Source organism: Lycium barbarum, chromosome 10 (assembly GCF_019175385.1).
Source record: "Lycium barbarum isolate Lr01 chromosome 10, ASM1917538v2, whole genome shotgun sequence".
In the NCBI taxonomy this organism is placed as follows: Eukaryota; Viridiplantae; Streptophyta; class Magnoliopsida; order Solanales; family Solanaceae; genus Lycium; species Lycium barbarum.
The window spans coordinates 100,265,087-100,279,669 of NC_083346.1; the positions used below are offsets into that span (position 1 = coordinate 100,265,087).

Consider the following 14,583-nt stretch of genomic DNA (forward strand, 5'->3'; position numbering starts at 1 on the left):
ATTGGTACTCTCTTATTGTCAATGGTGCCAGACATGTATTCTTTAAGTTTGAAAGAGGTCTTAGACAAGAAGATCCTCTCTTACCCTTATTTTTTATTCCCAGTGCTGAGCTTCTATCCTAAATGCTTAGTGAGCTCTAGAACAACAACAGATTCAGAGAATATTGTATGGACCCTCAAGGTCCACAAATCTCCCATCTTTCTTTTGCTGATGACACCATCATTTTCAGCAGTAGTGTAAAGCAAACTATCAATCTGGTTCTTAAGATTCTTGAGTCTTATGAGAAGATTAGTGGCCAAATGACCAATAAGTCCAAAAGTTGTTATGAAATGGCTCCTAAGATTTAAGCACTATCACCAGAGTAGACAGAATTCTGGGTATCAGACATGGTAGATTTCCTATAAAGTACTTAGGGTGTCCTATTTATACTGGGAGGAAAACGGTTACAACTTTCTCAGATATGGTGAGCAAGGTCATTAACAGAATAAAAGGCTGGCATTTAAAAATTTTATCAGCAGGTGGAAGGGCAGTTCTTATCAAGCATGTCCTACTAGCACTCAATATCCATACCCTTGCTGATGTTCACCCTCCCAAAGGATCCTTTGAACTGTTAGAAATCTATTTGGCCAGATTCTTTTGGACAAGACTTGCTAATGGTGAGAAACATCATTGGGTGGGATGGGAGACTCTATGTTTTCCTTTTAAAGAAGAAGGAACAGGATTCAGAAAACTAGAAGACATTTACAAAGCATTTAATGCCAAGCAGTGGTGGAAATTCAGAACCACCCAATCCTTGTGGGCATAGATCATGAAAGCAAAGTATTGCAGTGCTAGCAGCCCAGCGTGTACAGACTGGATGAAAGGGACTTCACAAAGCTGTGCGTTCAGTCAAAAACAAAGTGGAGCAGAACATGATTTGGAAAATTGGAAATGGCAATATCAGTTTCTGGTTTGACAAACGGATGGACAGTGGGCTTTTATATGAAACTCTCGCTGATAATTCATTTCTAAAAAATATCAAAGTTAATGAAGTACTCAAGGATGGCCAATGGGATTGGTCGGCCCTTCAGTACCAACCCCTTGATCATAATAAAATTAATTTTTCTTTTTTCTCTTCTTTACAAGTTCTCATTAATCAACAAAAAGAAGATACACCAATATGGATAAGCAACAACAATGGCAAGTTTACTATCTCCGGTGCATGGAATCTACTAAGACAAGAAGAGGGTGTCCAGCTATGACTCAAATATTTGGCAGAAGGGCGTTCCATTTAAGATGTCCTTTATGACATGGCGGGCTGTTCACAACAAGATAGTTACTGATGAGAGGATTATTAGACTTGGGATTGACGTTGACTTTAAGTGCAGTTGATGTACTAGTATTAGTTTGATCCAAGGACCGAAAACTATAGATCACTTGTTTGATAGTAGTCAGTATGCTCAACAAGTCTGGAAGCTCTTTATTGGTAGACTTGGCATTGAATACAGAAACATCAACTTGAGGACACTCTTACCTAACTGCTGGAAATAGAAAGGGAAAAATCCCATAGCCACTACAAAAAAATGCTTAAATTGCGGCGGTCTAATAGCGGTGGTCAGCTACAACCCCCGCAAATTTCATTAAATAGCGGGGGTTTACATGTCCGTCACAAATAAAAGAAACTGGCGGGGGTTTGGAACCTCCACCATCTGGGAAACAAATAGCGCGAACTTTTCCCTCACTTTTTTTTTTGCTTGGCTCTTTTTTCTCTGAAACAAAAGTAAAAAAAAACCCTCACTTCTTTTCTCAAAACCCTCTGTGTCTCAAACCTCCCTCTCTCATTACTTTTTATTCCACAGGGATTGAATGGCATCAAATTTAGGATCCAGAAGGCATTGCTCTCTCAGAATACTCCTCTTTCCTCGTTTCTTCTTATAAAAATTTGACAGGTGAAGGTTTAAAAGTGTGCTGATTAAATAGAAGGTTGAAAGTGCAGAATTAAGTTGTGATTCATCATAAGCATAAGCTGAAGTTTTTGATCTCAAAGGTAAATTTTTGCTCAAATTTCTCAAAATTGATATTTTTGTGTGAATTTTTCTAATGAGTCCCTCACTTCTTTTCCACATAATTTGTAGATATTTTCCTTGAAGAGCCCAGTTCTTTAGCAAGGAAAGAATTTCTTCCTCAATCAACAGGTATCTCTTCAATTATTTCTACAAATGGGTCTTTCATCTTTCCCATTTTTGGGTTTATGTAATCTGCAATTATTTTTACAAATGGGTCCCCTTGAACGTGTTTGATTATTTGTGTCAATGAGTTGAATTTTCATACTACAGTATTAATGTGTTGATTTTGAAATGTAAGTTTAATTATTTCAAGAAAAAAACCAGTTTTTTGGGTTATTTATGTTTGAATGAGTTAAAATTTTATTAGTGTGATGATTTTGAAATGTAAGTTGTTTTTGCTTCATGTCTGAATGAATTTTGGTAAATGGTTGTGGTTCGTCCTTCTTGATATCTTTTTCAGTATATATTTCTTGCTCTTTAGTGTAATTCAAAAAGTAAATTTAGTTTTTAAACTGCAATTAATCCATATGAAAATGCGATTAGTTAATGAATATGATGATGAAATTAGGGTTAATGAATATGATGATGAAATTAGTGACGATTAGGAAATAGGATGATGGTTTTGATAGAGTTGGTAAGAAAAGTGGGTGAAATACAGAGGTTGAAAACTACAGAGGTGTGAAGAAACGTGACACCGAGTATGGCAAGGACTTCGCTGAGATTGCAGAAACGTGTGTCACCTTGAATGTGTTTGATTGTTTGTATCAATGAATGAAATCTCTAGTACAGGATTAGTGTGATGACTTTGCAATGTTAGTTGGTAATCTTCATAAAATGATTGAAAGTTCTACCATAATAAGAAACAATCCAGATTTGCTTTTATGTTTGATGTTTTTACCATGTATTCAGCGGTTACATTCTGAAGCTTGGTGCACAATTATTATTAACAGCGGTTACACCATGTTTTTGCAATCATTTGTCGTATGAAATGTTAGTCACAAATTTGAGTTTGGCTCAACTATGAGCATACACATCACTGCCATTTCCTGAAGCGGAGTTCATACAAAATTTATAAGGAAGCTAGAAGATACCATTTGGATAAAGATATATACATTAAATTCTATACTCTCTTGCTTTCATCTAACAAAACTGAAAGCGGTTTGATGATGTTAGTCGTTTGTTGAAATAGTTTTAGTTGTAAGTCGAATATTGTGTTTAGCGGTTTGATGATGTTGGTTAGCATTTACACATTAGGAGAATAAGATAGATTAAAATAGGTAGAATAATTGCAAGTATTTATTTAATTTGCTGATTTGTCTCAAATCTCTCAGTACTTCGTGAAAACCTCAGTAATTTTTTCTTAAGGTGTTTGGTTATGTATGTTCTCTGTTAGAATTCACTATTTTTTCATTTTCTATTATGTTCACTTATGCTAATAGGCAACTCATTTTCTTTCTCATGAATTCTTATAGGTGATATTGTTGCACACTAATCTAATATTTTTAATGGATAAATCTTGGATTGGAATGCCAAGGAACACACCAGAGTGTGTGATTGGTTTGAATCAATTTCTGAATTTTGCATTTAACAATGCAACTATAGGAGATAAAATAAAATGTCCATGTCCTAAATGTGGTTCTAGGAAGTGGCAGACCAGAAAAATAGTGTTTAATCATTTGATTGACAAGCCGTTCCCTAAAAACTATGTCACTTGGTTTATGCACGGGGAAATGAATGTATTGCATAATTCCAGAAATAGAGAGGTCACTCAAGATGTACCACCCACTGAAAATCCTGTAGAATTATTGATTAATGAAGCATTTGGGGGCTTAAGGCATGAGGGTGTTGATGTAGGTACGTCACAAGTGGTGGGAGAAGAAGAAATGTTACATGATATGCCTGCTTCAAATAACAAAGATTTGTTTGAGTTGCTTGGAGATGGACGTCAAGAATTGTATGAAGGGTCTAAGTACTCAAAGTTGGAATTTTTATTAAAGCTTTATCACATAAAGTGTTTGTCTGGGTTAAGTGACAAGGGAATGACTATGATACTAGATCTACTCAGAGATGCATTTAAATTTGCAAAGATTCCTAATTCTTTTTATGAGGCAAAGAAAACCATCAAGAAGTTGTGTCTTGATTATATCAAGATAGATGCTTGTCCAAATGATTGCATGTTGTACTGGGAAGATGATGTTAATGCAGAAACATGCAAGTATTGTCACACTTCTAGATGGAAGCCCGAGAATGAGAGCAATAAAGATCATGCACCTACTACAAGTAAGAAACAAAAGAAGAAAAGAAAAAAGCCTGCAAAAATTTTGCGCTACTTTCCATTAAAACCAAGATTACAAAGATTATTCATGTGCTCTAAGATTGCTGAGCATATGAGCTGGCATGCGGAGGATAGTAACAAAGATGGAACCATAAGACATCCTAGAGATGGTGAGGCATGGAAGAGGTTTAATACAACTTTTCCTGAATTTGCTTCTGATCCTCGAAATGTTCGATTAGGTCTAGCTAGTGATGGTTTCAATCCTTTTGGGACAATGAGTACTAATTATAGCATTTGGCCTGTGGTTTTGGTTCCATATAACCTTCCTCCTTGGTTGTGTATGAAACAACCAAATTTCATCCTCTTAATGATCATTCCAGGTCCACGTACAGCAGGGAATAACATAGATGTATACCTACAATCCCTTATTAAGGAGTTGAATAAGTTATGGAGGGAAGGTGTAGACACTTTTGATTCATCAAAGGATGAAATGTTTAGAATGCGAGCAGCTCTTATGTGGACAGTCAGTGATTTTCCTGGACTTGATATCTTATCTGGTTGGAACACACATACTGGTCTTGCGTGCCCCTCTTGTAATTTTGACGCAGAACCTTGTCGACTTCGTCATAGTAGAAAGTGGTGTTTTATTGGCCATCGTCGGTTTTTGGGAAGAAATCATAAATTTAGACTGATGAGGCATCGTTTTGATGGGAATGTCGAAGAGAGGACCCCTCCGAAGAAGTTATCAGGGTCAGACATCTTGCAACAAGTGAAAGATATCAGTGTCATATTTGGAAGACAAGCAGAATTGAGTGGTAAAAGGAAACGAAATGGGAAAGGGAGTGTTGGAGAAAGTGCAACTCAACAATGGAGAAAAAAAAAAGCATATTCTTCGATCTTCCATATTGGGAGTTTAACTCGTTGCGCCATAATTTAGATGTTATGCATATTGAAAAAAATGTGTTTGACAATATTATATACTTTTTGCTAAATGATAAAGAAAAATCAAAGGATCATGTTAAGGCTCGAAGAGATCTACAAGATATGGGTATAAGGCATGATCTTTGGCCGGATGAGAATGATGAATGTAGGCTTGGTGCATTTACAATTCCAAAGGAAAAGAAAGTGACCTTCCTCAAGACTTTAAAGAATATCTCTGTGCCAGATGGTTATTCAAGTAATATATCTCGTTGTGTTTATTTGGATCAGAAAAGGATCTTTGGACTAAAAAGTCATGATTGTCACATCCTCATGGAACAATTGTTACCTATAGCAATTCGCAATGTGCTTCCAAACCAGGTTGTTGCCACTTTGGTAGAGCTTTCCTCCTTTTTTAGGCATCTTTGTTTGAAAAGCTTAACCCTCGCAGACCTTGAAAAGCTGCAAAATTGAATTGTGGAACTTTGTGCCATCTAGAGATGTTGTTCCCTCCATCATTTTTTACTGTAATGGTTCATCTAACTGTTCATCTAGTGGATGAAGTAATACAAGGTGGCCCAGTGCATTATCGATGGATGTATTTTGTTGAAAGGTAAAATATTTCTTATTCAAAATATTTTAATCGATCTTGTAATAGTATTTCAATGTAAATGCTTCTTCTAACACCTTATTATTTTGGTTATAGATTGTTAGGTCATTTAATGTCCCTTGTAGGGAACATATCACAACCAGAAGGTTCCATAGCTGAAGGCTACATAGTTGAAGAAGCTCTAACTTTTTGTTCTCGTTATTTTGAGGGAATTGAGTCAAGGTTAAATCGACCTAAACGTGTAAATGATGAACCAAATTGTAATGAGGCTTCTGAAAAGTCATCTACGTTCCCCCAACAAGGTAAACCTGTTGGAGGCTCCACAACAGAACCATTGACTCTTTTGGAGAAAACACAAGCTCATCGATATGTGTTACTTAATTGCGCAACAGTGAAGCCATTTGTTGAGTAAGAAATTTAAATTGATTAGATTTATAAGAAACATTTAGAATAATTGGATTTAAATTGATTCATATAACACCTTTGTAGTGAATTTAGACATCACATCGAAGAAGTAGAGGCCGAAAACTTTCACCAACAGAGGTAGAGAGGAGAGTTAGTAAAGAGTTCCCTGATTGGTTTCCTAAGAGAGTAAGTGAATATTATTAGAATGTTTCCTGATTGGTTTCATAAGCTTTCTTGTATCAATTTATATTTCTAACAGAAATGTGTTGTCTATTTAGATAATGAATCCGGATATAGCAGACACTATCTCCGATCATATGAAGTTCTTAGCACAAGGTCCGGCACAAGATGCAAGAAGATTCAGTGCTTATAACATTAATGGATTCAAATTTCGGACTTTGTCTAGAGAACAAGAATTAAAAACTCAAAATAGCGGAGTCTTTCTTGTCTCTGACACTTCTTGTGTTGCATCTAGTGCAGATAGGTATGCAAGACAAGCAGACCTGCCATATTACGGGAGGTTGGAAGATATTATTGAGCTTAATTACTATGGCCGATTCAGGGTTGTTCTCTTCAAATGTCAGTGGGCTGACACTACTCGAAACAGAGGGTTCAAATCAGATGTTTGGAAGTTTAATTGTGTCAACTTCTCTAAATTGATTCACACTGGTGATCGTGAGGATGACGATCCATATATTGAAGCATCACAAGCAAATATGGTTTATTATGTTGATGATGAAACTGATAAAGGATGGAGTGTGGCAGTATATCTAAAGCCAAGAGATTTGTTTGACATGGGAGAGGTTGATGAAGAGGAAATATACGAGAATGAACCATATCGACAACAAGAATTTGGACAATTTTTTGATGTTGATTACGAGATTATCCAAATTGCAATAGAGGAGCATATGACTGAATAGATATATCATTACTTTTTTAGTTCCCTTCGTCACCTTTTTTTCCCGCTTGATTAGGAAAGTTTTGTTAGTGTTTTTTCCAGAACTTACTATCTTTTGGTTAAGAAAGTTATCTTTATTCTTTATGGAATTTTTGAGTTGCTTGTTACTTGGGTTCTGCACAGGATTTAGAAAGTGTTTGACCAGCTGTTATATTGTGGATCTTACTATGTTCAAACATTTCTTTGAAAGTTCACTTTTTAACCATATTGGTTTCTTATTTTGATCTAGCTCAATTGCTATGGTGCACCTTTTTGATATAATTCTTGATCTTTCTCATTTATTACTATTTTCAGGAGCTATATTCAATCTTGACGTTTTGCTGTGGATCTGCTTACTAACTTCATTGCTTCCTGCTGTAGGATTCCTTATTGAATTGTAGATATGCCAAGGTTCAAGCGTTTGCAGAAGAAGCAAAATTCAGTTCAGTCAGTATCTCAACCAGTTGCTGAATCAGGACCTTCTTTTCTTCAATCAACGCCATGCCTGCCAACGCATCCGACCATGTCAGTTCGGGCAACAACACATCTGGCCCCATCATTTCAGCCTACATCGCAGGCGACTCCAACACCTCAGCCGGTATCACAACCGTCTCGATCAGTTCACTCAATATCCCATCCCGCTCCGATGGATCAGACAGCACCACAGCCGGCTTCAGCAGTTCACCCAGCATCATAGCCATCTCGGTCAGTTCACTCGACATCAAATTTGGCTTCGACAGATCAGGACTCACCACAGCCAGCTCTGTCAGTTCACTCGACATCACATTTGGCTTCGACAGATCAGGACTCACCACAGCCAGCTCCAACAGTTCAGGCCGCATCCAAAAAACGTTCTAGGTCACATTGGATTGTAGACGCAATAGGTAAATACTTTTGACTATCAATACATATTCAACAATCCCTTCTAAGTTGTTGTTCATCTCTTTCATGGCTTCAACTGATCTGTGTTCTTATTATAGATTCAGAAGAAAATATCAGGAAACTTAGAGTGAAAGTTAATGAAGTGATCAATTTAACGTGTGAAGAACGTATTGTGGTTGATTTTGATTACTTGGACGAACCATTTGGAGATGGGCGCGGCCTTCTTTCACGCTTTTGTGGAATTTTGGCGTGTGACTGCTCTTTATTTCCAATCAACTTTGAGAAATGGTTAAGTTTACCTATTTCATACTTCAACCGCGTCTTCGATCAAATTATAAAGGTATAAGCTCTATATTATTACAACTATATCACTGTTTCTTTTTTGGTGAGAAGCACAACTATATCAAATTATAAAGGTATAATCTAACCAATGTTTTATTCTTGAAGCCCAAGTTCTTCTTTAGGACAACCGAGTCAGTTGCAATGGGACATATCTATAAATCTATTGGAAAGAAGTGGGCTGCAAATAAAAATAACTTGTGGAGGACACATGAAGACCTGCTTAAAAGTAAAACTGAGATTATTGAAAGTGTGCCGGATGGGATTCCACGTGATCAATGGATTTCTTTTGTTGATTACCAATATAAAGATTCAACAAAGGTACTTATGTAACTGCTTATACTACTCTTTCTAATTATATAATTATTTGTTTTTCTAATTGAGTTTCAAGTATATTTTTATAAGGCAATGTGTTTAAGAAATGCTGAAAATCGAAAGAAACAGACTATAGCACACACAGACGGCTCCAAAGCGAATGCTACGAGAAGGGCTGAAATGGTGAGTAAATTAACTTACTATGTAATTATTTTTATGTAGTAAATAATTCTTATTTGATTTTTATCTACAGATGGCTCAGACTGGACAAAGGCCTGGACGAGCACAAATATACCTTGCTACTCATAAAAATCAAGATGGAGTATATGTTAATGAAGCAGCAAAAGAAATATGCGTAAGTTTCTGTGAATTCTCAGCTTACCTCAACAAACAAATCATGAGGATTAGGAAGTAGGGCAGATAACTGAAGCGAGCTAATACTGATTTTTGTACTGAAAAACTGATCGGTTGTCATCTGATTGAAGTTTTTTGTTCAAGGTCTATAAGCATAAGCTATAGATATGAATATTAATAAACTGGAGTAGTATTAATATAGCAATATGATCTGATTCCATGCTCTCTGTTTCATTGTTTGAAGTTATTTTTTTCAAATTTGTCCTTAGAATTCCATATTTTTGCTTTGTATCCTAAGTCCAAGTAATCAAGTTAAAGTTTTTCCATCTTATGGGATAAAAATTAATGAGCTCACATATTCTCCTTCATATTTAAAAGCCACGTCTCTTAAGTTCTGTCTTCTTTAATTTCAGGCATTCCTATTGGTTTATTTGTGACAACGAGTTTTGTATGTGTAGGAAAAAATTGAGTTAGCTTTAAGCCAAAGCACCATAGACGAGTCTCAAATTTCGCGAAATGATGCCGTCGGCAAGGTGCTAGGAGAAGAGCACTCTGGGAGGGTGAGGTGCTTGGGATTAGGACCTGTCCCCAGTAAAGTTTTTAGACAAGCAAGACCTCGTTTCAGTGGTATAAGTGCTTCAATCAGTGAAGGTTCATGTTCGTCCCAATGTCAACAGAACCATAAGCAAATGATGAATGCTCAGGAAAAAATGATGAATGCTTTCAAGGCATATATGATAATGAAAGAAGGGACGATACCAGAACAGTTTGCGGGGTTCTTTGCTTCTTCTTCGGCGGTTTCTCCTACAACAGTAAGTAAAGTTCTTCATTTCTTTTTCATTTAATTGGTCTGAAATTTTTTGGATTTGATTTCTCTTTCAAAAATGACGAGACTGTTGTTGCTGTTGCTGTTGCTGGTACTGTATGTTTGTTTATTTTGTGTCCGGAAAAACAATATCGGCATTCAGATGATCCAATTGTAATATGATGGTCCTTTCCTATCCACTGTTGGGATGTATGATTCAACTGTGTACAATCCTTTCTCAATGCCTGCTTAAGGAAATCAAGTTTTTAGTGATTAAAAAAAAAAGGGATACTTCTCTTTGTGTCAATGAAGTCTGGTTTGTTGTGTAATAAATTGAAGCTGCTTAAGAAACAAGCAAACAGAGAGTAAAATTTTAGAATTTTGGTAATTTAGTATTCGGTACGGTATTCAGGTGTAAAATTTCAGAAATATGGTATTCAGTTTCGGGTTCGGTACGAGATATTAATATCGTTTGGTATTTACCGAATACCGAATTATTTATTTAATAAAGGTCCATCCCTAATTGTAAAGAAAAATACTTAAGCTTCTTGAGACGAAACCAAGGCTCACAAGCTTTGACACCCAAATGGATTAAAAGAACACCTGAGCAAGTGGTGCAGTATTTAGAAGATGATAGAAATGGTCATTTGTATGGGAAACATGTAGTTGCTTCTATTAAGAGAGTAAGGAGTCTTTAAGGTAAAACTGAAGGGTCATATGCTATGAGAGAAGTGATCGGGAGTTTTGTTACTAAGCTTAGTTTTAGAGAAATGTGTGTTGTGCTTAAAGAACAGAGGGGTTGGAGATAAGTTAGAGATTTTTTTGCTTGGATGAAATTACAGGTGAGTTTGTTATTGGTGCTTTAAACTTTTACATTAAGCTAGATAAACCCCAATTACATCATACTTGATATTGGTGTTATGATTGGATAACAGTGTGAAAATTTTCAGTATATCTGATGGTAGTTTTGAATTTTGAGAGGCTTGTGCAGCTTTCATGTGCTATATCTGTTGTTAATTTGTCTCCTTTTAACACGATTGCATTTTTCAATATATTATATGATGGAATTTGAATGTTTAAGGTGTTAATTTGACTGCTATCATTTTTGCTTGTGCTCGTGGTCTAATTGATTAATGCTCAGATGGTGCATATGCTTGGCCATTATGTCTCGTTAACCCCTTATTAATGTGCTTGTTCTCTTTTACTTAGTCTCTTACAGTGATCTAGTAAGGTGTTTTTCACTGGATTAGTTCAAGCCCAGATTCTCCTCTCGTTTCGGTTCTTCATAAGGTGTTTCATTTGGAAAAGAATCAGAATGCTGCTGATGATTATCATGGAGCCTTTCTTGTATTGCTGCTAGCTATTTGCTTCTTACATTAGTGGAGCTGAGATCTTTGAAGTTATTTGTCTAGTACCTGTGCTTGAATGAATGAGCTTGTATATTATGCTATATGCTTGAATATTTTAAAGTTTGTAGCTTTATTCTCTACTATGTTTTATTTTCTACTGTATGAGCAGTTGGATTTCCAAATCAAACTTGAATAAAGAGTTGTGGTGTTATCAGGATAGTAGTTAACTCTATTTCTATGTTTTTCATTATGCAGCCAAGTGATGCGGCTAGTGGATCCCTTTCGCCCATGGATGCAAGAAGATCATGCGGTGATAGTAATCCTAGTGACAACCGTTGATTTCATTGTATTGTTTGGTAGGAACGGATGTTAGAACGCTGGAGTGAATGTATTGTGTTTAAATTTAGTTTTTGAGTGATCTGATAATGCTACTTAAATTTTTAGTTTAAAAAACTAATGGTACTTTATGATAACATTTGTGATTTTACGATATGTTATCGATATCTTTTAAAGTTTTAACGTTTTTTTGCTTTGATTATGATTTCCAGCTTAATTAGTGATTTTGTGATCGATAATATATAAATTAAAAAATTCAATGAATTGTTGGGGGATATGAGACTGCCAGGACCTTTAAATATAAGCTAATTTTAAAATATATATATATATATGTATTGCAGAGGTTCTAAACTGCCGCAATCTGTAATTGAGAATTATTTTTAAAAGATTAAATTTTAAAATTACAGGGGTCAACTGTCGTAAAATAACCGCCGCAAGTTAGTTCTGGCGGTCAGCAAAAAACCGCCGCTAATTGATTGCGACAGTTGTTATTGTGGGGGTTTTGGCAACTGCCGCAACAACACATTGTGGGGGTTTTAAACCGCCGCAAACCTTAAAAATAACCTCCGCAATTTAAGCGTTTTTTTGTAGTGAGCAAACTACATGCACAAAATTATGCTCCCTGTCATCATTTGGGAGGTTTGGAGGTCCAGGTGTAGCTCTAGATTTGACATGGAAAAAACATCAATTCAAAGATCCAATGATATGATTACTTTCAACATCATTCAACTTATCAAATCTCATTTCAAGAAGATCACCTTTGGAAACGGTTGGGAGGATGTATGTAATCTGTATGAAGTCCAGATAGTGATGAATAACTTCATTATGGTGAAATGGCTCAAACCACCTCCTCTCTTTGTAAAACTGAACAGTGATGGCTCATGTATTGACGGTACATGTAGTGGAGGAGGAATAGTTAGAGGGAGTGATGGATGTTTCATCATGGAATATTCCTTGCCATTGGGTCAGAGCACCTGCAATTCAGCAGAAGTTGGTGCCTTGCTCTATGTCCTTTAATGGTGCATAAACAATGGACATAATTTGATCATAGAAGAACTCGACTCCCTCATTCTCCAAAATTCAATTATTGGAGAATGGGATACACCATGGAGAATCAGTGACATAGTGGAAGAGATTAAGTTTTTGGTAAAAAGACATGACATTAGAACTCGGCAATGCTATAGAAAAGCTAATCGTGTTGCGAACAAGTCGGCGACTCTCAGTCACAACAATGAAGAGCTCTGTATATATAACACTTTAGGAGGCCTACCTGGACAAATTAGGGGCCTGTTAAATACGGATAGATGGAAACTTCCTTCATTTAGATTCAAGAAGAAAAAAGGAAGCATTCTCACGTATGAACCACCTTGAATTTTAAGCTTATAGCCACTATTTAATGTTTTTTGTTGTTAGCTCTTTAGTTTTGTAAACTTGGTTATCCAAGTTCAATCCTTTTAGTAAAAGGTCAGGCATAGCCCCCCTTTAACAAATCTATTCTCAAGTGGCTATAAATAGTGACTCAGTTTGAAGGTTCAAAAAAAGAAGAATAACTTACATATATAATAATTCATTAATTGGTATGTTAATTGTTATACCCCATTTTAAACGGGTCAAATCGGAGTACAACATATTGGTGATTCCTATTTGTTTATTTTTAGGAGTCGCCACCTAATTATTTTATTGGTGAATTAGGGCACCTAAGTATTAACTAAAGCAAAGCTAAACTAAACCTCCGTTAATGGTCCGCTTAACTAATGTGATTCTAGGTAAGGGTTCTTGGTTATCCTAAAGGGAAGCGGTTAGGCATCCTTTAGGATTCGCTAACTACGATTAACCGGCCAAACTTAGGTTATTTAATTAAGACTAAAAAAAAATAATACAAATATAACATTTTAAATGTTTAGGAAAATAGTTTGTAAATATTATCAAGATTTCAAAAAATGGAGAATATAAGACTGCTATTTAAATTAAATAAGGTAGTAATTTATAGAAAGACTTTAGCCATATTATACTAAAAATGTGCTGGATTAGTCAATATACTAATAGGCATTTGAAACAATTCAGTGAATGAGTATCAATTGATTTTAACTGCTTAAATTTATTGAGTGACAAAATAAGGTCAAGAAGGCAATAAACAAATTAGCTCCCTACTGTTATGTGAAAAATAGTTTTAAAATACAACTATCCTCTTTTATGAAAAATTGGGCCTTGTTTGGAAAGTAAGGATTTAAATTAAATTTAGGAAAAGATTCATCTCCAACCACTACTAGAAATGATCATTTAACGCCATAAAACTTAAAACAAAAAAAAGCTTATAAAATAACGTTAGGCTATAATTGGAAGTAGGTGGATAATTTTGAAATCGGACTTAATTCTTAATTGGATCACTCAACCCATTTTAAACTTGTAAAAGAATAATTAAAAAAAATCTTGAACCGACGAAATAGGCCAAATTATTAAACCTTTAAATACGTTATTTCGAAGGAAAACTCAAGCTCTAACTACCCATTATCACTAAACTATCCCCATATATTCCCCTAAGATTCATCTAAGCTAAGAAAACAAAAACAAGGTAAAATGTTAGTCATGCAATACAAATCAAATACACAAAAAGAAAATAAAATAGAGGGGACAAATATAATTAAATGGGTTTGGCCCATTTTATGCCACTGCGATCTGTTCTGTCATATGGGCTTTGGCCCAAATTTTTTTTTTCTATACGGCTGATAGGGGGTGACTTGAGAGGGAATATCACGTTGGGCTTTAGCCCAACACCGAATGCGGGAAGAAGACGAGCCCCCTTGGACTCATACGGGAGGGTCATGCATAAAAATCAAAGAAAAGGATTAGTACAGTGAAGATTTACAAGACCCATACTTCAAATAATGAGAAAGCAATGGCCGAAACAAAAAAAAATAAAAAACATCACGTAAATAATAAACAAGAACAGGACTTTGACATGCCAACTTAACAGAGCAATCTTAACAAACAAGTGATTTATGTATACCTTATG

The 14,583-nt window shown here is 35.6% G+C and overlaps 1 protein-coding gene and 1 long non-coding RNA gene across 2 annotated transcripts; both read left to right on the forward strand.

The window, feature by feature from the left end:
• The first annotated feature begins 1,807 nt into the window (after positions 1–1,807).
• On the forward strand, positions 1,808–8,034 carry LOC132616095 (uncharacterized). The gene is made up of 3 exons (XR_009572992.1): positions 1,808–2,026; positions 2,115–2,174; positions 7,572–8,034. It is a non-coding gene; the product is annotated as an uncharacterized LOC132616095 (long non-coding RNA).
• Positions 8,035–8,185: 151 nt separating this feature from the next.
• On the forward strand, positions 8,186–11,726 carry LOC132614912 (uncharacterized). The gene is made up of 6 exons (XM_060329467.1): positions 8,186–8,412; positions 8,520–8,732; positions 8,817–8,909; positions 8,980–9,081; positions 9,539–9,892; positions 11,490–11,726. The coding sequence occupies exons 2-6, from the start codon at positions 8,556–8,558 to the stop codon at positions 11,571–11,573; spliced, it is 810 nt and encodes a 269-aa protein (XP_060185450.1). The 5' UTR covers positions 8,186–8,412; positions 8,520–8,555; the 3' UTR covers positions 11,574–11,726.
• The last annotated feature ends 2,857 nt before the right edge of the window (positions 11,727–14,583 follow it).

Excerpts from the sequence above, each read along its gene's own strand:
- LOC132614912 (XM_060329467.1), top strand. The coding sequence starts at position 8,556 with ATGGGACATATCTATAAATCTATTGGAAAGAAGTGGGCTGCAAATAAA. Across the intron at positions 8,733-8,816 it reads AATATAAAGATTCAACAAAG|GCAATGTGTTTAAGAAATGC; the intron begins GTACTTATGTAA and ends TATTTTTATAAG. Across the intron at positions 9,893-11,489 it reads CGGCGGTTTCTCCTACAACA|CCAAGTGATGCGGCTAGTGG; the intron begins GTAAGTAAAGTT and ends TTCATTATGCAG.